This window comes from Fringilla coelebs (assembly GCF_963513975.1).
Source record: "Fringilla coelebs genome assembly, chromosome: 17".
NCBI classification, from domain to species: Eukaryota; Metazoa; Chordata; class Aves; order Passeriformes; family Fringillidae; genus Fringilla; species Fringilla coelebs.
Window position 1 is genome coordinate 12,265,669 of NC_140043.1, and position 23,736 is coordinate 12,289,404.

The 23,736-nt window shown below is 51.7% G+C and overlaps 2 protein-coding genes across 2 annotated transcripts in view; one reads left to right on the plus strand and one right to left on the minus strand.

Annotated features, from left to right (window-relative positions):
* CUX2 (cut like homeobox 2) overlaps window positions 1-21,845 on the minus strand; it is a gene marked incomplete at its 5' end in the record, with an annotated part of 61,042 nt that extends 39,197 nt beyond the window's left edge. The window contains one exon of the mRNA XM_084217238.1: window positions 21,783-21,845. Within this exon, the coding sequence (XP_084073364.1) occupies window positions 21,783-21,845 (63 nt within the window). The remainder of the gene's footprint in view (window positions 1-21,782) is intronic.
* A 1,540-nt stretch (window positions 21,846-23,385) lies between these two features.
* On the plus strand, window positions 23,386-23,725 carry LOC311160526 (protein FAM32A-like; the record flags this gene model as incomplete). The annotated part of the gene is given in 2 exon segments (XM_084217362.1): window positions 23,386-23,432; window positions 23,434-23,725. Coding segments are annotated over 2 exon segments (339 nt in total).
* Window positions 23,726-23,736: the final 11 nt, after the last annotated feature.

Below are 23,736 nucleotides of genomic sequence, written 5' to 3' on the forward strand. Positions count from 1 at the left end.
CTAACTAAATTAAAATTAGGTTTCTAAACTAAAATGACTTTTTAATATTTTCAGGAGGAAAAAAATAAAACCACCACCCTTCTGTCAACTAATAAAATTTGCCAGTGTCTTTTATAGCTGACAAGTCTTGTCTGAGAGCAATCCTGGTGATGCTGCATAATAAATAACTGGGATAGGAAAGGTGGAGGAGGATGGGATGATCAGCTGTGCCATCTCAGCTCCTTCAAAGGGGGCTGGGAAAGAGCAAAAAGAACCTCAAAGCAATTAAAAAATCATCATAATTAACACAGTCTTGAGCAAACACCTGGATGGGGCAAATCCAGCTGCGACCACAGCGTTGTAATGATGTTGATGCAGCCCTGGTGCACTTGGGATTTTTGGGGATCATCCCAGGCCTTGGATCATGCATCATTCCATGAGGGCTAGGGGTGTTGGAGGAAAGTCTGCTGATGTGGGATGCAGGGATTCCATTCATTAGGAATGAGAGCATTCAGATTTCTTTTCCCCAGGTCCATTCCTGGCAGACCTGCAGGGACTCTTCACATCCTACAAATCTGGGTTGCTCTCATGAAGATGGGGAAAATGGACCAGACCAAAGCCAGCCCATGGATGCACCATCCCATGAGGATACTCAGTTGGAAGGAGGTTTAGGGATGCAGGACCGAAGGATCAGGGGAAAGATATCCCTAAATGCCCTCATTGCCAGGTAGGAATTTCCAGACCTGGGTTGGTCTCACGTGGATGGAGACCATGGACCACATCACCCTGGACTTAGAACAGAATCACCAACACTGAAGGACTGTCAGGTGCCACCTACTCAGCTTCTCCCCCGGCTCAAGCCTCTGAACCTTCAGCTGCAGCTTCCTGAAGTCTCTCCCCGGTCATTAACGGCGGTAATTAATTCATCCCGCTCTTTAAAGAGCGCTCGATGGACGAGCTGCCCGCTCTCATCTTGCTCTGGAGCTGTCAGGGCTGTGACAGAGGAGCTGCACACACAGCCTGGGTGACCATCCCTCTATCGATCCCCAGGGCAGCACACTGAACACCAGAGCTGGAACAGGAGGAAACCAAACGAGATCTGGGAGATGGGAAGGAGCCAGGAGTGGCCAGCAGCTCCAGCAGCTCCAGCATCTCCCAGCAGCTCCAGCATCTCCCAGCTGCTCCCAGCAGCTCCAGCAGCTCCAGCATCTCCCAGCTGCTCCCAGCATCTCCCAGCAGCTCCAGCATCTCCAGCATCTCCCAGCATCTCCCAGCAGCTCCAGCATCTCCCAGCAGCTCCAAGCTGCTCCCAGCATCTCTCAGTAGCTCCCAGCATCTCCCAGCTGTTCCCAGCTGCTCCCAGCACCTCCTAGCATCTCCCAGCAGCTCCAGCATCTCCCAGCTGTTCCCAGCATCTCATCTCCCAGCTGCTCCCAGCATCTCCCAGCATCTCCAAGCTGCTCCAGCATCTCCCAGCTGCTCCCAGCAGGTCCCAGCATCTCCAGCATCTCCCAGCATCTCTGAGCAGCTCCCAGCATCTCCCAGCTGCTCCAGCATCTCTCAGCATCTCCCAGCATCTCCAAGCTGCTCCCAGCATCTCCCAGCTGCTCCCAGCTGGCCACAGGGATCTGGCCCTGGCAGAGCACCCAGAGGAGCTGCACCAGGAGGATGCTGCAGATCACACACCGCCCTTGCAGGCAGGGAAGTTTCTCGACAGCAGCACCGCAGCCCCCTTTAAATGTTCTTTTTAATCTCTGGATATTATTTATTGCTCTGTTAAATTGGCAGCTCCCTCAGTGGGGGATATCTCCCCCTCCCTGACTCGCTGCTGCTGCTGCTTCCCGAGATGCCAGACTGGGGGCCAGCCTGCGAGACGCCAACCCAACGGTCCTCTTTCAACAACATTAATTATCTCGAGCTTTCCATAACAAAAAAAAAAAAAATCTTGATCCCACTGGCTGCCAATAGTGGAGGAGCTGGTGGAGGAAAAGGCTTTTATCTCCACATCTCAGAGAAGAGCCTCGTGTTTGATCAGTCGGGGTGTTTTTTTTTCCTTCCCTCTTTGTACATTTTGAACTTTATAGACTGATTAATTCCTCCTATCGTGGTAAACTGCTGTGTATACTCTCGAGTGTTGACTTGATTTTCTTTCTATTAAAAAATAAATATCTTCATAAGAAATTAAAAGGGCTGAGCACATCTTTGCTCCGTAAGCAAGATGGGAAGAGCCTCAGCCTGGAAGAGCAGGATGGAGGAGGGGAGAGAGGCGAGTTGAAAAGATTTCTTTATTTTAAATTAAAGTTTAGGATTAAAGGCATCAGGCTTTCAAGAGTTATTGTGAAAGCCTTTTTAAAAGTCCCAAGTGCATAGTCCATAATCTTCTTTTAAATGGCTAAATTTAGAACCAGAAACCCTCCAGCCCTCCGAACTCCAGCCCTCCACGTCTGGCACACGGCACCAGTGAGGGCTCAGAGGCTTTTTTAACATGATTCCTGTTTTACAAATACCAAACAAGATTTACACTATTTTTGTAAAACCTGGCTCCACAAAGCCCAGCTTTGCTGGGCTCAGTATCAGTCGGATAACAAACAAGTGCCTGTCCCTGCTGCCCAGGGATGGAGTCAGGAGAAAAAGGTTGGAGGCACCGAGTTCAAAAGTTAATTTCTCTGGCTAGGCAGGGAAGGCAGAGTCAGGCACCATCCCAAATATTGACAGGCCACATCAGAAATCCCATTTATTGTTATTTATTGCCTGCTTTTTCATTTTGCCAAATTATCTTAACCCTTGCCTCTTATCACGGATCAATGGACTAGCTGGCAGAAACTCTGGGTTGGTCACAGAAAAATAAGGTTTATGTTTTGCTCTTTTTTACTTTGCAGTCTCAGCTCTGTAATTGTGTCCAAGACACACAGGATTTGACTGAGTTTGCAGCTATTTGGGTTAATAAATGCTTCCAGATTTATGGTAGTTATTCATGCAAGGACCACATTACACGTAAATCAATACCAGAATGAACTATTTGCTAAAAATACAAATACCATCTTTAGGCTTCAGTGATATTATCAAAGTGGGATTGTTTGGGGCTGTATGTAAAATAACTGCACCTGTTGGAGTGATCAAGAGGATCAGAATAGTGCTCCATGTTAGTCCACCCTAAAAATAAGAAATACCAGCAACAACTGCTCTTCCAGAACAGTTCTCGAAGCCCCAAGGGGCTGGGAGACTTTGCTCTCCATCCACATGAATGCTCTGCTACAGAAATCAGAAATAATTGCAAGTAAATAAAAATAATTTGCAATTAAATGGCAATTAATGCATAAATAAATGTGAAAGCTGCTGCAAACCCCCTTGCAAGGAGACAGCAGCCTGTTTTGGAGACCTGACCTCTCCTGCCCATCCATCTCCCAGTGCAGACCAGAGCTGGACCCACAGGTGGCTGCTGGTGGCTTTCCCCCTCCAGCCTGACCACCACCATCCATCTCTTCATTTGGCTGATTACAAGGGAGGCAAGCAGAGAATTGGGGTTTATTTTTGTCCTGCTTTTTGGTTTTCCCTCCCCAGCCAGAACTGGGCATCCCCCTCCCACAGCGAGGATGTGCCAGCACTATGGCAGGATGGGAAAAGGACCCTTTCCTGAGGATCCAGGGCTGTGCTGAAGAGAGACATCTCTCCCTGTAACTCCATAACTCAGAATAAAAAGCTGAAGCTGGAACACAGCGCAATTAATGCAGGAAGCATCGATTGCTGCACGGCACCAAGCTGCCTCATTAATCCCAGGTGCTCCCACAAGCCAATTCCAGCACTGGCCTCCCTGCAACAGGAGCCAAATGGGAGAGCACCAAAGGCTGAGATTCCTTCATGCACTGACCTCTTCCCAGCACTGAGCTCCAAACACGTCCCAAATCCACCTCAGTTCCTGCTGCTGCAGAAGTGCTGTGCTGGGAGAGGGCAGCCCAGGCTCTGGTTCCAAGGGCAGCATCCCACCTGCCCCTGCTGGGGACTGGGATCACACTGGGATGCCTTTCTGGATGGGAGGGACACTGCCTGGCTCAGCTCCTGCCACAGCATCCTCACACAATCCCCCTGAACCCCTGGGGCTGCCCAGCAGCACAGATGGACACAATGGATGGGGGGAATTCCCATCCCAGAGTTTTTGGGAAGCTGCTGGAAGTCACTTAACCCTGCAAGCCACCAGGGACCCAGGTTGCTGCTCCAGTGCCACCTGGCCAGGAGAGCATCTCCCCACTCTGGGAGCCTGCAGCATCCCTGGAGGTAAAAACATGGCTCAGGCAGAAAAAAATATAAACCTCAGGCAGGACACAGCTGCCTTTTTGACCCACACACCCCAAACCATGTCCCAGGCAGCCAAAACATAAATCCCAGGAAGCTTCTTCACCCCAAACACCAGGATCTGTGTAGCTGGAGGCTGGAAACCCTCTGGAAGCTGCAAGGAGAGAGAGAGAGAGGAGCAACCTGGCTGGATCCAAAGCTTCCAGCAGCCAGAGCATCCCCACAGAGCACAGGGGAGCAGCTCCCTGCACAGGGCTGGATGCAGCAGGCAGGGAAGGCAGCAGCATCCTCCCCGCCAGAACAAATGCCAAATCTGGTTTGCACTTGACAGAGCCTGACAAGAGCAACAATCACAGATTAGTAGGAAAACTTCTTGCTTTTCAACAAAGGTTAATAAATAGTGACAGCATTAAGTCTCTTCTGATTAACTATGCTGAAAGATATTATTGCCGTTTGGAACACGGGATCATTATTGGATTAACCACAGTGTATAAAAATGAAATGTGAGTTTTAATCTCTGGTGCAGGCTGGGCAATGTGGAATAGCTCCTTCCTATTAAATTCCCCAACTCTGGCTGTGGAGAAATTCCATCTAAACCAAGTCACCTTTCCAGTTTTGGTTGGGTTTTTTTCCCCTTTTCCTCGATTACAACAAAGCCGCCACAACTTGAGAAGCATCTAAAAACAAGCCACGTGTTCTGGATAAAATCAAACCCCAAAATCCTCTGTCACCTCCCCATGCAGCATCTCCTGGGGAGGATTTCACTGTGCTCCAGCCCCCTTGGAATGGAGCAGGAACTGCTGGTCTAATTAAGCACTAAATTAAGCCCTTCTGCCCATACATGACCACCCCAATGCTTCCTCACCCCCTGGATTTGGGCTGGGACATCTCAGGGGGCAATGCCCAAAGGCAGGGCAGGGACAACTCCTCACTGGGGTCACCAGTGCCAGGTATCCCAACAGGATGGGGGGAATTCCACAGCAACAGTCAGTGGAATCAGGACAGATCCTGGGATGGTGTGGGATGAACACAGTCCCCAGAGCCCTGATCCCAGCAGGAGCTTCCCAGTCTCTTTAGGAGAGGGGACATGAAGCCATGGGGTCATAAGGGACATCCCACTCCCAATGCCAGGCTGGGCTTGCTCAGCTGGAACTGACCCACAACAGTCATTTATTCAAAGAGAAAAGATTTTCTAAGGAAAAAGTCGAAAGGAAAACTCCCAAATCCAGAAGGCTGAAGGCAGTTCCCAGGCTGACCCTGCTCGTGTCCATGCAGGAGAGAGGGAAGGGAAAATCCACACACAAACCTCAGGATTTGCTGTAACTTCCCAATTTCCATGCATCACATCAATTCTCTTCAGCTGCTCACAGGGCATTTGTGCCCAAGCTCAAGGCTCAAAATAGAGAGAAGGTGCTGCTGCATTTAATTAGACAAACTTGGGCCAAATCCAGGCATGGTCCAGCCTAGCAGAGTGATGCCAGGAAGGAATTTTACCCATTTCTACTTAAAGTTATCTGCTGAAAAAGAAAAGCTCATGACTGAGAATTTCGTCAGCCTTCGGGTGTGTTTGGGATTCCTCCCTCCAGGCCTCCCACCAGGGCTTAAAATATCACCAGGCTTGGCTGGGGGATAATATAATAAATATCAACCTTTAATGAATTACAGGTGAAAATTGGAGGGGAAAGAAGGCAAAGCCACACCCCATCCTCAGAGAAAGTATGGATGGGATAGTGGGGATCCCTGCAGATCCCACCAGAGTCCCTCTGGAGCTGTCCTGGGTGAGACCATGGGACAGGACCCAGCATCCCAGTGAAGACACCAAACCCCAGAGCGCCCAAAAGGGCTGCCTGTCTCCTTCTTCCTTAAAAAAACCCCAAACTAGTAGCAGAAGTGGTTCTTTTCCACAAAACCCCACCACTTCTATGAAAAACAAAATGAATTTTCTCCAGAAAAGGCATTTCTGAAGATGGAAATACCGGGGGAAAACAAATCCAAACATCTCCCAGAAGAGGAAATTTCTGTGGTTTTATTTTAGGAGGATTCTCTCCCATTTATCATTCCCACCGTTGGCTTTACACCCACCTTATTTCACTGCACAGCGCCAGGACTGGTTTACAACATGACACAACAGCTCCACTATTCCATTATTATCTATTTTTTTTTCTTATTTTTATTTTTAAAACCCTTAAGAGCAGCTGCTACTTAGCACCAATTGAAACCCCTTATCTCCCTTTCGGGATGAAAGGGGGGATCTGTTTGTTGTAGTAAAACCAGTTTGCACCTAGATCAAAGCCTGCACTGTTTGCATCTTCAGGAAAGTGTTTGACACTCGTGTCAAAGTGTCAAACTCTTTCATTACCACGCAAAGAGGAGACACTTTGACTAGAGGAGATAAGATGTTTCTGTCAATCAGCATCCAGAAACAGCCTCCCCATGATGATTTAAAAATAAATAAATAAATAAATAAAATAACAGGGTGGTTTCAGCCACAGCATCCGAACGGGGGCTGTGCAGGGGAGAGATGGAGTCATAAATAATGGGCTGAAAGCAAAGCTCCACTGCAAGGCATGAGCATCCCACTGGGCTCCTCCTGGGCTCACCAGCCAAGGGGGAATTCCACTGGATAACTGGGAAAAAAGCAGGGAAAATAAAGAATCGTTGCCCAAGGGGAGAGGGGATGCTGGTGCTGGCTCATTCTGCCATCAGCACCAGTGTCCAATGTTTGAGGATGGAGTCTGGGGGGTTTTCCTGGTCCTACAGGTGGGAAAAGATGAGTCAAGCCAGAGAAATGCCAGAAAGCCTAAAAACAACCCAACCCTCTGCCCACAGAAAATCCACACGGGAGCTGCTGGTGGTTGGGAACGCTTTGATGAAACATCCCAAAAATCTGATCCTCCCCATTTCTGCTCATTCCTCCCTACTCCATCTCTGACAGTAACACAGGGTTGGGGTCCACAGGGTGACATGTAGAGCTCAGACACTCTGCTCTGTGCCAGGAGGTGGCACGGTGCCAGCAGTGTCACCGAGCTGTGCCAAAAACAACCAGCACCCTGAAACGGGATCTCCTTAACAGTGGGTGCAATTAATGAGGTTTTGTTCAAGGGAAAATATACCTGGAAGCAGCATCCAGCCATGGTGGAGATTAGAGGAAAGCCTGCTCAGAGCAGCCACGTTGGAGGAGCTCTACAGGAGCACCTCATCCATATGGAAATACTGCCACCAGAATTCCAGCACTACTCCCAGACCAGCCCAACTCTGCTGGTTTGATTCTCCACTCACCTCACCCAAATGCTCTGCCTGGAGGAAGGAGACATTCCTCAGGCTCACCCTTCCATGGGATGCACAGATCCACAGAAGCAGGAGGAGAGTGGCCATCCCACACCGAGGGAATTTCTGAATTTCCCAGGTTAATTCAGGTCGAGCTCCTGGCTGGAGCGAGTGCAGATGCAGATCCTCTCCGCTGACCTCTTTGCAAACTCCTCTTGCAAAATTGGTTTTTAGCAAAGCCACTTATCACCTTAACCATCTATTGATTCCCTGACTCCTGGCCAGAGCTCCCAGGATCCAGCAGCACAGGCAGGAGGAGCTGAGGGACTCGACAGCAAAAGGGGGCACCACAACATGGGGCCAAAAAAGGAGGCTCAGGGGGGACCTTTGGGCTCTCCACAGCTCCCTGACAGGAGGGTGCAGCCAGGGGGGGATCAGGCTCTGCTCCCAGGGAACAAAGGATGAGAGGGAACAGCCTCAAGCTGTGCCAGGGGAGGTTCAGATTGGAAATTTGGGAAAATTCTTTCATGGGAAGGTCAGATATTGGAACAGGCTGCCTAGGGCAGGGGTGGAATCAGCACCCTTGGAACCCTTCAGAAGGTGAGGCACCTGGTGAACAGGACAGTGCTGAGCCCACAGCTGGACTCGATGATCCTGGAGATCTTCCCTTCCCTGAATGATCCCACGACTCAATTCCACCACCGAGCTGGGACCTGGACCCCCATCCCACACTGCAGCTGTGAGGAGAATAAACAAACAACACCCTCCCCATGAAGACCCCTCCCCAGGGAACCCTCCACATGGCTCATGTGCCACCTCAACCCCACGGAGACATCCAGGGGTGGGCAGGAGCAGCAGCTCCAGGGCAGGGCTGCAGCAGGAGCTCGCTGCCTCCTGCCTTCCCCAGCACGATCGATCTCCCAGCAGTTACAGCTGGTATAATTTTTGCTTAGCTTCAAATACCTGGTGATCATGAATTCTTTGGCCACAAGGTTATAAAGCATTCTCTAAAACATGAGGAAAAGATTAAGCCTGCTTATAGTTAATAATATACTGTACGCTGTCTATCAAGCTGGCTGTTTGCTATTGAGAGCCCACTATTAGACACTTATTTAAAAGGGCCTTTCAAGGCTTCCCAAGAAAGTGCAGTTATGCATTTTTTTTTTCTGGCAAGAACTACTATAGATAAACATCAATTCGCTCCTGCGGATCACAGTCGCAGTAAATAAATTTTTCAGGAAGCTAAGTTCCATACAAAGCCTCCTCAAAGCTCCCATTTCACACAACATCAATGTTTTGGCCTCTAAGAAAGAAAAAGCTGGAAGGTTGCTTTATCCAGAGCTAAATTATCAATTGTGGCTGCTTAGGAAAAAAAGAAAATGTGTCAATGGGAAATGGAGCACCGTGGCTGGATGGTGATGCTGGGTGGAGACAAAATGGGGAAAGACAGGGATTCCTGGGCAGGGACCTGGAGCCTCCAGGATGGCACTGCCAGCTCCAAAATCATCCCTGCAGCTCCACAGCACGATGGTGGGGAGGGAGCAATGAGCTCCGGGCCAGCTCAGCAGCCAAAGCCCGAGCTCAGTTCTTTTACAGCTTTTGGAAGTGGCAGCCTGGGATCATCCATTAAAATTTGTGTCACCACAGCAGCCCCGCTCCAGGGCGCTGGGATGGAGGCAGAGCTCAGCTGTGCCAACTCAGCAGTCCAAAGGTGCTTTTTTGGGAAGCAGCTCCCTGGGGTTCAGCCATGGGATAGGAAAGAGGGGCAGGAAAACATCTCAGCTCACCCTTACCTAAGGATGCCATCGTCATTTTGGTGTTGCCACCCGCTGCCCACCCAATATCACAGTCCTTGGGGGGCTCATCCCAACCCTGAGCTCCAGGAGCTGCTGGCACTGTGGGAGCCAGGGCCATGCTAATATCCAGAACACTCCATCTGCTCTTTAAATAAAGAGACGCTGGGCTCTGTCATTATGGTTTAATTATTAGCCTAAAAAAAGACCGAAATGCAGAAACCCTTCCAGGCTCAGGTTGTGCATCCTGGTGGGAAGGGGATTCTTCCATAAGGGAAGGGATGGGCAGAGAAGACCACTGCTGTCAAAAGGTAAATTTGTATGGTCCCCACAGCGAGACCTAATGAACCCAAATACCCTGTGGTGCCCAAAATTATCACAGCATCATGCTTGGCTAAATGGCTCAAAAAAAAAAAAAAAAAATCAAGGAGGAAAGAGGGGAGGATGGTTTGCAGGTCTTGGTGTACCTGGGACTGACTGGGGCACAAATTCATTCAGCCCAAATGAATCACAGAATAAAAAATGCTTTGGGTTGGAAGGGACATCATCTCTTTCCTCCCCCTGCCATGAGCACGGGGACCTTCCACTACCCCAGGTTGCTCCAAGCCCTGCATAATCTGGTCTTGAAAAGTTCCAGGGATGGGAACCCTGGAAAAAAACCCTGAGCTGCATAGGAGCAACCCCCATGCACAGCCTCCAAGGAAATAGCCAAGCACCTTTTCCAGCCCCTCCTGGGCTGTTTGCTCCCACTGTGCCAGACCCAGCTCCCACAGGGCAGCAGAACCAGCTCTGGAGCTGTTTTGGGTCAATCCTGCCCACAGCAGTGACATTAAAACCCAGGCACCCATCAGCAATACATTTACTCAGCTGCTAAACACAAGGACAATTTTTGGAGTTAATCAGTGACCAGAGGAGGAAGAACTGGGCAAGTCCCCAGAGCAACTCCCACTGCCCAAATCGGGCACTAAACCCCATCACTGCTTTCTAAGCACCCATTATTTCATAAAAACCAGCCCAGGAGTCCCTCCACTCTTTTTGCAAAGCTGTTTTTTCTCACAGCTCTTGTCAGAAAATAACCAGCAGATGCTCAAGAGAAGAAGCACGTTTTCCATCGCTAAAATAAACTTCATTTGGAAGTCCCAAACTTGTGACACCCATCGCTCTCCTGCAAATAAACCCGCCAGGGATGATAAAATCTGCATATTTAACCTTCTCACAGTGCTAATGATCTCAGGAGAGGCTGATACATCTCCTGTGGCCGCTGAGAGCAAACACCCATTACCTGCAGAGTTATTTCCAGGTTACAGGAATGAGCCCTGGGGATTACAGGGCTGGAATAACACCGGGCACTGCAAAGCTCCAGAGGAAACCTCGGCTGGGAGAGCAAACACAGAGCATGGGGGTGCTCAGCTGGGAGCTGGGACAGGCACCCAAAGGGATCAGGAAATCCATCCCCACGTTCACATCCCCACCTCCAGCATCCCCAGCACCAGCCAGAGGCCTCAGCTTCTGCCAAAGCTCAAATCACCACCTCATTGTACCAACAAAACCTCTACCTATAAATTCAGAAATGCACCAGTTTTTAAAGAAGCAGCCATACTTTTGAGAAAGAAATGAAGAAACTAAAAAATATACCAGGAGTAATTCCTCACCTCCAGCCATGACCTTAATTTATCCAAGGGAGAATATTTATTTAGGTTAAGGAGACTGCCAGAAGGCAGGAGTTTTAAAGCAAAATTGCAGGGCAAACCCATGCAAATCATCACCCCAACAAGTTATTTTCTATATCAATATCTGCCAGTGACAGAGAGTCCCCAGCCAGCCCCACAGAGCCATTGTACCCTGCTGACACTCTCCCCAAAATTACATTTATGAGACTTTTACCTTCTCTGTTATTAAAAAAAACCTGAATTTGATTTTCTGGGAGTCCTGTGATGGTGGTTGTTACTTGACTGGCTTCAAGCCAAAATTTTGATCCAGTGGATTAAATTAAAAACCCACTAATTTATTATTTAAAAAAATAATATTTATTTCATGCATGTCTTTACAGAAAGAAACACGTGCAGTTTATCGAGTTGCAATGAAAATGCATCGACTTTGGAAATTTTTTTGTGGCCAAGAATCAAAACCAAATAATTTAGAAAAGAAATAAGTAAAGCTTTTGCCCACTCAGTATTCAACTTTCCATGGGGATCCAGCTCTTTTGAATGGACGAAACCAAAAGTTATTCCCTCAAAAACTTTGCTCACAGGCAGGAATTCCACCAGGATATTTCTGCATCCCAGCAGGGTTTGCTCCCTGCTCTCCCAGCACCCACAAGCCCATCCCAGCAGTCCTCAGGGAGGGGAGCTCCACTCAGGATGCTCAGGAAAACCTGAATAAAACACCCCCAAAATGTGAAATTGCTGCTGAGTAAATGTTCTCCATCGATAACAAGATAGTTAAATCAAAGCTTCAGCAGCAGCATGGATTCCCCACCCAGCCAGTGGATGGATCAAACACCTGGCACGAGGCTGCAGATAATCCCAGCGATTTATTTTGGGGGAGCCAGGGCCAGGGAAGGGGGGGAGGAGGCTCCAGCCCCAGCGAGGATTTGCGTATTAGTAAAAACAAACAATCCTGTAAATAACGAGCCCCTCGTCCTGTCTCCGCCACGCTCCTCTTATTGAGTGAGTCAGATGTTCTGCTGATTAAAAATTGATCCATTTCAAAATCTAATCAACAGAATAGGATTCTTTCATATGTTATCAAGGCAGATGCTGACAACAAAAACCAAACCTGTTATTAACCCATGAACCCCGGTGACCTGAACCTGGCTGGGCTCTGCAACTGTAAATTATTCAGCAGTCCAAGAGCAATACCCGTAAGCCTGATGAATTTACTGGTGCTGCTGGGGGTTAAAGCCAATATCACAGAGCCAGGGGTCCCTGGGGACACGGTTCATGACACACTGCCACTCTGTGTCATGCCTGGGAATACATTACTGGCATCTGCTCCCCTTCGCCTTGCAAATGTCTGGCCTTTTTTTTTATTTTTTTCTCTTTGTTTTTAAGTGACTTTCTGGCTTCAGCACAGCCCTGTGGGGAGTGGAACTCCTCAGTCCTGCTGGTCTCTGCTCCAAGCCTGTGTCACCACCAGAGCCAATGGTTTGTGTCCCTGCTCCAGCCAGCATTGCTCGTTCAGTGCCTCCCTCAGCCACGAGGAACAGGAGAACTGGGGGAACAACTGGGATTTATTTTGATTTAAATCCTTATTTTTAATGCCCATTGGCATCCCTGCCCACGCTGCTCAACCCAGCGTTGGGGGCATTGCCATGGGGTGATGCTGCAGCTTGGTGGCACCTTGGATTTCTCTTGGTGGCCTGGTGACACTCCCACCTGGTCACACCAGGGCACTCACGTGCTGCTGGCTCATTCCTCCCCAAAAACACCCAAAAGATGATGATGCAGAGAAACCCCAGCTCTGACACAGATTCCAACCCAGGATCGCTGCCAGCTGCATCCCTTGGTTCCCCAAACCTCAGACTAACACCTTGCTCCAAGTTTTGGGGGAAAGCAGCAGTTTTAAGCACAGACTCTAAAGCTTTTTGAGGCAAACCCCCCCTGCCCAGCACTGCTGAATCCTTTATTTCCTCCCCCAAGCTCTCAATGTGCTGCCCCAGCCTGGCTGATCCTCCTGGCTGGAATCAGAATGGGGAAAAATTGGCACCACATAAGCCAAGTTCAAAGATAATGACAGCTCTTCTCTTAAACAGTAATACATTTATAAGTGTAATGACTCTCTGACCTCTCCTTAAAGCCCAAATAACCCCAGGGGAGCCCCCTCAGACTGGCCACGATCGATCCTGGCTGGGCTGCAGCTCCCAGACTGAGGCACCTCCCGGGGATGCTCCAGGCAGGAGGCAAAGCCCCCCCTGTTCCCCCCAAAATCCCACTGGGTGCCAGCACCACGCTGCTGTTCTGATATTTAATGGTGAGGCTCCACCATCCTTCACCCCACGACATCAGGGGGAGCCCAGCTGGCACCACACTGCTAAAAACACCAAATATTGACCTTTTTTTCTCTATATCAAATCCCAAAGGGCTTTTAAGACAACACAGAGCAGTGCCCACAGGGAGGCTCCTGGATGCTCTGGAAGGGAAGCCCAGGCTCTTCCCCAGCAGGGATTTTGGAGCACTGTGCCCTTCCTGGAGCCACAGCCCACCCCTGCAGCCCAAATATCAGTGCACAGACAGCACCTCCATCAATTCTGGATCCAAAGGGGACAAGAAAACCAGGAGAAACTGAGTGGTTTTATCCTTTTTAAAAGCCTGCCTGGATAAAGACTCCAGGCTGGACAGCCCCAGGCTGCACAGTCAGAGCAGGTGGGATCCCCCTGCTTTGGGGTGCCTGGATCAAAGCCCTGGCAGCTGCATCCCCACACAAATCCCTCCTTGTGCATGTCCAGCCTGCATGGATCCCCCAGCCACATCCTTACAGGGATACCCAGGGATCCCAGAGCGATTCAGGCACGGAGAGCACAGCAGGGGTTTGCCTCTTAATAAACCAGTTATTCCATCAAATTCCATTCTATTCCAAGATAAAACAGGCAGCGAGCCTTGGAGGAGGAACTGAGTGATGGATCCAGCCCGGAGCAGCCCCATCCTGGCCCAGCCAGGGATCCATTCCCACAATCTGCAGGGATACACGGGAACAACTGCTAGTTTGCCTCACCATCCTCCTCCTCCTCCTCCTCCTGGCCAGGGCAGCCCAGATCACCCAGCTCCGACCTCGGCTCCCTCCTCCCCACCTCATAATCACACTTGTGCAAAGCCTTTTCCGTACATGAGGAAGAGAGAAAACATCCTTGGAGAGCCTCACAATCAGACAATTTTTAAGATCATGGAGCATTAAACCATTCCCAATAGGGTTTACTAATCAAACAGCCAAATCCTTCATAACCAACCAATCCCTACAGAGCAATTAAATCCTTCCCCTTTAAAACACTTGGCACGCTGTCTGGGGAGAAAAAGAAAAATTTGCAAAATTCATTTGATAAATTAACCAGGGAAAAGAAAGAAGTGAATCAAGCTTTGTTCTTTTCATTTTTTTTAATTATGGAATTCACAATGCCTGAATAATGTTTAATAAGAACTATGAAAATTCCTAACAGTATTACAACACAACACAAAAGAATTAACCTGGTTACCGTGAAAAATTGCATATTTAATTAAGAACAGAGAGTTCAAAACTATCCAGAGATTTCAAAAGTACCGTTGCCTAAGGGGCTAAATTACACGCTCGCAGTGCTGCTAACAGGGCTGGAGCGCACAATCATTACCCAAGTGTCCCCATTAAGTGACAATGGGCAGATGACATCAAATTCATTTCAAAAGCAACAGGAATTGAAGCATTCGCTTGGGTAGTGGAAAGGAAAGCGACTATCCTGCTGGTATAAACCAGACCCCTTGTTGATAAAGGCAATAATTAAAGAATAATGTTAATTAGCTGCTTTTATTCGAGAGGAAAGCGCGGGGGCAGGAGACGCTGAGTGGCGGCGTGTGCCGAGCGGAGCCGCTGGCCCGGGGTGCCCGGACTGGAGCTGGAGCCGTGCCCAGGGCACTGCCCTGCCGGGCCAGGCACCCTCCAGCCCTCAGCTCTGCCAGGAACGGGGCTGGGAGGAGCTGGGATGGGCTGGCATCAACAGAGCACAGCCCAGTGTTGGTGCCAGAGGAAGGGAACCGGAGCGGAGCGGCCAGAGCATCCTACAGCATCCTATCCCATCCCACAGCATCCCACTGCATCCCATCCCACTGCATCCCATCCCATCCCACAGCATCCATCCCATCCCATGCCATCCCATCCCAGCACAGCAGCTGCTCAGGGCAGAGACCCCAACAGACTCACAATCATGGGGTGTCCTGAGTTGTTAGGGACCCAAAAGGATCATCGACAAACCAACCTCTGGTCCTGCACAGACACCCCAACAATTCCATCCTGGGAGTGTTGTATAAACACTCCTGGAGCTCTGGCAGCCTCGGGGCTGTGCCCATTCCTTGGGGAGCCTGGGCAGTGCCCAGCACACTCCGGGAGCTAAACCTTTCCCTGATATCCAGCCTAACCCTCCCCTGGATGGAGCTTAGCCCCACCATCCTGAGAGGCAGCTACAGCACGGGGGTCACCACCATCCTCCACTCACCCCATCCCAGCCACCCTGCTGGGCATCACGGAGGCTTTTAGCCCAAACTGTGCCCCCCACAGCCAAGAAACCGAGGGGACAAGAGGGGCAATAATGGCCCAGCTCCCAGGGATGCAGCGATGTTTGTGCAGCACTCTCAGAGCCGCAGACGGAGGCAGCTCTCCCCGTCAGCGTGATTAATAAGGAATAAATGTCCTCTGCAGCCAGGCTGAGCAATAACACCCCGGCTCTGCTCCGTGCTTACAGCACACATTACAAGCCCTGCTGCCAGCGCCAGGTAATACTTTATTATGTTATCCTGACGGAGGAAAACAAAGGATGCTCGAGGTCCTGACTTTGGTGTAAAACCACGGGAGCGTTACCAAAGGCAACGGCGGCGCGCTCGGAGCGGCTGACGCACGGCTCAGCTCCCACCAGAGGAATATTTACCCGGGGTTCAGAGTGGTTATTTACTTTTTTGGGAATCTGTGTTGCAGGAGGACTGGCTGGCACAGGCACACGCCGAGAGTTAAATATTAAATCGGCCCCACGCTGGTTTAAACCGCAGCAAAGCCGATGCTTGGGGTGCTGGGGCATCTTTGGGGAGATCACTTAGTGCTGCAGCAAAGTTGGTGAAAAAATAATTAAACAGCAAGGGCATGTGAAAGATTAAAAGGCACCAAATGTAGTTTGGGAAGAGGTGTTGGTGCAACCAGGGAACTCAGCTTAAAAAAGCCACCAATGTTGGGAATATTGAATTTTGCCCCCATTCCCCCAAATCCTCGCCCGGCACCAGAGCAAAGCCAGGAGAGGGGGAATCGCAGCACAAAAGGGATCTCCAGCAAACCAGAGCCAGCACAGGGCCAAATCCTGCTTCCCAAATTGTGCTGTCTTGGAAAAACAGACCAAAAGCTGCAGGAAAATGCGCACCACAGAAAAATAAGAAAAAAGGTAATTAAAGAAAACTCAGTCACAGATCCTGTTGCAACACAGAGGAAAAAGTGTTACAAAACGGGAAAACTTTTTAATAAAGTCTGCAAGTATATATTCCTCCTTTATCAACCTCAAGATTTATTGACCCAAGGAGCCATATTGACTGAATAAATCTTGATAATGACCCCAGCAGAAGTCAATACCTGCTTATTATCTCCCAAGTTGGGGAATTACATCTTTCGGTAATAGGAGCAGGATGGTACAAAATGTTCTGAGAAACTTCACCCAGGCATTTGGGGGGGAATGGATGTCTCTAATGTGCCTTTTCCAATCCCAGAGGGAATGTGCTACAACACTCTGGGGTCTGTCTCGAGGGAGCACACACCCATGGCTTGCAGATCCTAAATAAAACCCATTTCAAGGCATGCTGAGGAGCTGGATGCTGCTGCTCACCTTCCCCCCCCCCGCAAACAATGGCCCTGTAATTTCAATTTGCTGTGTTTTGTTGGCAGCTCCCAGGATAATTCCCTGAAATTTGGGATGTGGGAATTCCTGCAGCCAGGGATGCAGCACCATGATTACACCAGCACTCAAGGGAGGAGGGGAGAAGCACCACTGCTGTCCCCTGGGACAGGCAGTCACCTCTGGGAACCAAAATAGAACGATTTTCTCCAGCCAGCAAAACCAGGAGTGGGAAATGGGGGAGCAGAGGGGCCCCTGGAGCCCCTAAAACCCACAGGCAAGCAAAGCCTCCTGCATCTAGAGATGATGATTCTTTTGCCAACAGCCAGCTTCCCATTCAGCAGAGAAAAGAGGAGCCCTGGGACCAGCACACACAACAATTTGCCTCTATTTTCATTCCAGGTCTCTGCAGACAGCAAGAAAAATTAACTGAGGGGGAGCAGCTCCCGTGCCAGCACAGGGAGGGAGAGGCACCGCGAGCTCCACTGGCTCTGCTGAGGATTTCGAGTTCAGCAAGTGCCTCCTGAAGGACTGGCAGGCTGGGAGTGCACTGCTTCCTAAGCTGGGCATAAATAACAATTCAGATCACCCAAGGCTTTAGCATTCCTCTCCAGCCGTGGCCAGGAGCCCTGCCCAGCCCTGGGGGTGGCTCTCTGCTCCCCATCCCGCAGGGCACCCACGCCAGAGGCACCCCACGACCCCCAGCCCTCACTGCTGACCCCCATTCCAGGGGGCACAGCAGCCCTGAGCGCTCCACTCCGAGCTGGAACACCCACCAGGAGCTGGCAGGGCTTGGGCTCATCCCTGCAGCCCCACAAAAATCAAATTATATTTCCATCCCTGTCCCCTAGCTGCCTCGTGGTCACAATCCCTTTTTTCCCCCCCTGCTTCCAAGGCCACGGAGACAATCCACTAAACTGGATCAGGAGGCCAGCATGTACATCTCTAATGGGCTGCAGCACGCACACAATTAATTAATGGATTTATTAATTAGGGAAGAAGTCACTCTCCAGGCTGGAATTGGGGTCACCAGTTTCTAAAGTGAGAACTGTGGTGCTAAAGATAAACTCTCATTTTCTGCAGCTCTTCTTGTCTGGCAGCATCTCAATTATTCAGCCAGAAAAAAAAAAATTAAAGGAAAAAAAAAAAATCAGATTTCACTTCAGGAACTTCAGTCTGACTTTCCAGCGATGCTCAGTACCGACCCCAGAGCAGGTGGGACCAGAAGCACAGCCCACCTCTCCCCTCTCCTCACATATAAACTGGAAATAGTAGAAATATCAGTTATTAATGAAGGGTTTGGGGGTTGGGATGGATTGTCACACCTCAGGGTGTCCCAAGGAGAGAGCTGAGGAAGGGGACACCACGAGGTGGACAATGACAGTGACATTCCAGGACACTGAGCCCTCCCACGACCAAGGTTTGAACTCGTTGATGCTGGAGCATCTGCTGCATTTCAGCGCCCAGTTCAGCCGGACCTCCCTGGGGGCAGCTGCATTTCCAGCCCCCCATCCCTAAGGACACAGAGCTCCTGGGTAAAGGACAGAGGCGTCACTTGTGTCCCCACCAACAGGGCACAGCCCTGCAGGAGAACCCACCTGAGGAGTTCTGGTCAAGGGGAGCTCCCAGGAGGAGCACACGGCCATCAGACAGCGGCCAAGCCGAGCATGAGACAGACATCTGCCGAGGCCCCGGCTCCGGCGGCGCCCAAATTCAGATTAATTGTTGGAACCAGATGATTCCACAGCCAGTGCTCCCCACGCCCCGCTGCACCAGGAGCAGCTGGAGCCACTGGAAAGCACAAGCTGCATCCCCAGCCTCGCAAGGCTTCTCAGCCAGCCCCCGGGCACAAGCTGCACTTCCGCAAACCGGGGATTCCAGCTCGGAAAGACAAAAATCGCTCTGAGATGGGGGCACCCAGAGCCTCCCTGGGCTCCCCACGTTTTCCCTTGGGCACAGCCAGCATCCCACCCTCCAGCAGGGATGGGGATGGAAGGTGTTGGGGGGACCAAACTGGAATGTCCCACCTGTCTCTCCATAAGAGCCCTAAAAACCCAGAGCACCAGGGGCATTCACAGAGGTGAAGCTCCCCCGTTCACAGCCCCAGAAGCACCTCAGCCTCCCCCCAGGTTTCTCCTGCTGCTCCACAGGAATGCAGCTAAGTTTATTAGTCCAAGCTCCAGGAATTAAGCTCCAGCCAAGAGGACTGATAGCTTATTTACTGCTGTCGTCTATATAAAGCAGAATTTTGACACATTGTTAAATGATGCACATTTAGATAAGTCAAGCTGTCATATCATTTAATGGATGTCTAAACTCCCTCTGTAGCTGATATGTAAAATTTATGCACTTCAGAATATCACAAGGTTATAATATTTTAATCACATCCACAGTTGTGGGGTTTTTTTGGTTTGGTTTTTTTCTTTTTTTTCCTCCCCTAAACTTTAAACAGCAAAAACATTTCATCAACCAGAGCAGGCTCCGAGGCTCCTGGCTCTCCACCACCCGGCAGAGCCGCTGAAGTTTCTGCCCAACTCCAGCACGCGGAGAGAGCATTTGCATTCCGGGAAATAAACCCAAGAACATTTTATTTGACGAGAACCAAAGGCTCGGAGCCCGTGTAGCCAGAGCTCATCTGCATAATGAGATGTGAAGACATTTATAAAAGATGGCTCTAATCGCTCTGGCTCGCCCGTTGTATTTATTACCCCAAATCAGCAGCTCAAAACTCTCGCCCATTTTTTCGCCGTTTTAAGGCGGAACGGGTTGGATTAGAGCAGCATCCAGCGCAAGGAGCATCCCATAAATCCACAACGGGAACGCAATAAACCCCAAGCAAATTAAACCCCAAAAACCCCACGAAGGTACGAATCCCGCTCTGCCTCTCGCACACAAGAAAGCTGTAAAAAAATACTGCATTAGTAATGTACACAATAAACCAATCTCATAACCCGGTGAAATACGTCTGGCATTATCTCTGATAGAATTTTATCTCTTCTCATTTCCGCGCCTCTCTGCCGTAAAAGGGCTCAGCGCCGTTTCGATCCCAGCGCTGCCGAGTGGCACATTATCCCTGTGTTTTCCATATGCCCACCATTCATCAGGGCGGCTCAAACTCTGCCATTCCCGGCCAGCCCCAGGCCACCGGAGCTGCTCAGACACATCCATTAAAAAGGAAAAAAAAAAAAAAAGGAAAAAGGTCTTGGAAGAATTATAAATTGATTGCTTGCCTTCCTTTTTTTTTTTTTTTTTTTTAGCTTCTCCCTCTTGTTTTCTTCTTTTTTTTTATTTTTATTTTCTTAATGGAGGGCATTAGGCCAAGCTGGCACAAGGTCACCTTTCCCAACGCGATCCCGGCGAGGCGGCAGAACTGCTGCCTGGACAGAAGTCAATCCCCAGCGCTCCCTCCAGCTCCGCACCCAGCCACAGGCACCGGCCAGGCGGAACGGCGGGGAAGGAAGGAAGGAAGGGAGGAAGGAAGGGAGGGAGGAAGGAAAGAGAGCCGCCACCTCCCAGCCCACCTCTCCCTCCGGCAAAGTTCGCCCCCGACAGACCCACGGCAAAGTAGCTGCCAATATTTATCCTTAAATAAAGGTTCTGCGCGCACCCAGGAAAAGTCATTAGCGCGATTTAGCGGGGAAGGCTTTTGTATCCGAAGCGCTTAGAGCCGTAATCCCTTCCCGGCCACAATGCCAGAACTGAGCAGTCATGGCAAACCCACCGGCCGCGGTACCTGCGGTACTTTTCGGGTCGCGCAGCGCAGATGCAGCACGTAATCTGCTTAAAAGCCAAAATGCATTAAATGCTGGAACTGTTGATCCACTACCGGGGCCCCATAAATCGCATTTCAATTTGTTTACTCCCCTCCGAAGCACGCTGCATTTTAAACTCTGGAATATCCTACGGGGATAAACGCATTTAATATCCATGGAAATGCGCGTTTCGGTTGTTGTAGCGGCTCCAGGTTGGGTTTCATCCCATTATGTTGGGAGAGCCATTGTGTTAATTACCCACCTCCTATTTAAGGTGCGTATTTAAGGTCACAAACTGTCAGCAGCCCCTGGCAACCTTCCCCCGCGCACGGTAACAAAGGACTTACCGGGAATTTCACAGACCGAGGGTACCACGGTGGGATACGGCGGCCGTGACCTGCCCGGAGCCACAAAGGAGCTGCCGCCCCCCTGCCGCATCCATCCCCGGTCCGAGCAGCACCGCCTGGTACCGACCGCCTTCCCGGCGCTCAGGGCTGGCCGAGCCCCCGCACCGGCCCCGCACACCGGCCCTGGATAACAATGGGAGGGCGGCGGGGCTCCGGGCAGCCCCGCTCCGCCATCCCCGCATCCATCACCGCACCCGCGCGGCTCTGCCCGCCCCGAGCGCGCCGGGGGACGCGGGGACCGAGCCGCCCCCGCTGCGGGCGGCGCCGGGGACACTCGGCAGCCCGCGGGCACCTGCGGCTCCGCTCGGCGGGCGGGCACCGCCAGAAACTTGGCGGGGCGGCGCGGGGGGCCGCGCTCCCCGCAACTTCATCCCGCGCAACTTCCCTCCCTCCTCTTCCTCCCTCCCTCCCGCCGGGGCGGAGCGGCGGCCGCCCCCCGGCCCTGCTGTCACCTCGGGGGCGGCGGGGCGGGGGCTCCATCGCGGCTCCATCGCCGCTAGCGCTGCTCCATGCTCTGCTCCAGGCTCCCGGGCGGGCGGCGCCGAACAAAGAGCGGCGGCGGCGGCGGGGATCAATTTCTGATACCTATCGATGGGGAAGGGCGGGCGGAGGGAGGGGGGCGGGCGCGGGGGGAGAGGGAGGGAGGGAGGGACGGGGAGAGCGGGGGGGAGTGATCCGGGCGGCCGCCCCCATCCCTCCCCTCCCGCCCGCCGCCAGCCCCGCGCCCGCCGCCGCCACCGACCTGGAGCCGGCGGGCATCAAACCGTGTCCGGTATCGACACATCGATCCCACGTCGGCGGCCATCTTGGGGGAGCCCGGTGGCGCGGAGGGGCGCGGAGGGAGCGGAGGGAGCCGCGGCCGCCCGCCTGCCCGCCCGCCGCCACCGGGGCGGCCCCGCGGGGAGCGGGGATGGGGCGCCCTCCCGGACCAACCCTGTTCCCCCCCGGGGCCACCCCGAGCATCGCCCCCGCGGATCCTGGACATCCCCCCGAGGGTCTCAGTCTCGGGAAGGGGCGCGGGGTCACCCCCCGCCCCGGGCGATGGATTTTTTTTTTTCCCGGTCAAATTAAGGTTTTTAGCTGGAAAAACAGCCAGCCGGAAGCCGCCGGTTAAACTTTTCCAGGTTTGGGTTTTTTCCGCCTAATCTGACCATTCCCGCACCTTTGACCTGCTGGGAATGGCTACAGCAAACACGCTCCCAGCGTTCCACAGCCAGAAACCCCCAAATTCACAAATACCCCGATTTCAGGTTGGTTTAGGGGGCTGTATTTTTAAATTTCTCAATGGCTCTGAAGAATCCAACCAACTTCAGCAGAGGAACAGAGCCCACTCAAGAGCGTCTGAGCACTAACAACACCGGTCCCAGAAATTCCCTCTCTGCTTCTCCACCAAAAAAAAAAAAAAAAAAAAAAACCCTAAAAAACGAAATTACTTTTACATTTTCTACACCGCCTTGCCCCACAGCCTGTTGTACTGGCCACACCAATATCCAAAGGGCTTGGAGAATTATTAATTCCTAATTCCCAGGGGAAGCCTCCCAGCAGAGCTGTACCATGTTTGTGCCGGAGGGACCGCAACCCCCGTGGCCACGGCTCAGTTTTGAGCAGAGAAGGACGGAGCTGCCCCTCTGTTGTATTGCAATAAATAGTTAATTAGCTGTTTGCGCTGGGCGCTCGGTAATTTGCGCTGTTCACATGATTTGTACCCTATCACCACATGGTCTTCCCTTCCCCCCCCCCCAAGTGTCACCGTGGTGGTCTCTCCCTGGGTGGCCCCGCCCCTCGCCCCTCCTCGCTGCTATCCCATTGGCTGCGCTCCTCTAGCTCCGCCCCCCATTCCCCCGGGTTAAAAGTTTCCCGCCATGAGCCGACGCGCGCTTTCCCACCTTGGAATAAAACGTGGGAGCTCGTTCCCCGCGTGGAGAAGAGAGTTCTGCTCTTTTGCCTTGGTCCGTGTGAGATCGTGCGGGCTGGGGTCCGCAGCTGGCCGGGTTGGACCCGAGCAGCCAGCCCAGACACGGTTCTTACAGCTGGCCCCCACGTGGTCGCATCGCACGACGCTCAGAGGCAGCGCGCAGTAATTCCCGTGTGAATTGCGGTAGCTTTTGGGACTTCCAGCTTCCTCCGACTTCTTCATCGCTTTCTGATCGGCTCGAGGGCAGGAGGGTGGGATCAGCAGCCCGCCTTGCGCAGGGCGGACCATTCCCGACAGAGGATTTCCGGACAGAGCATCCCCGGAGCGATCCCGGAGGGATCCCCGGAGGGAGGGGGTTATTTCCCGCTGCGGGGGGAAGGGTGCAGCCCCAGCTGCAGGGCTCTGTGTGTGCAGGGCTCTCTGCTGGTCCATGGCAGGTTACGAGGTGGTGCAGCGCGCTCCGCTGTGGCTGAAGGGCAGCGCTGGGGGCCGGCAAGAGGAAGAAGAAGAAGGCGAAAGACAAGGCCCAGATCCTGGAGCAGATCGTGAGCAGCAAGAAGCAGCAGGAGGAGGGGGAGGAGAAGAAGCACGGGCTGGACAAGCGGACCCCGGCATGGGCGGCCTTTGAGAAGATGCAGGAGAAGCGGCAAATGGAGCGGATCCTGAAGAAAGCATCAAAAACCCACAAGCAGCGAGTGGAGGAGTTCAACAGGCACTTGGATACTCTGACTGAGCACTACGACATCCCCAAAGTCAGCTGGACTAAATGACCAGGCTGCTT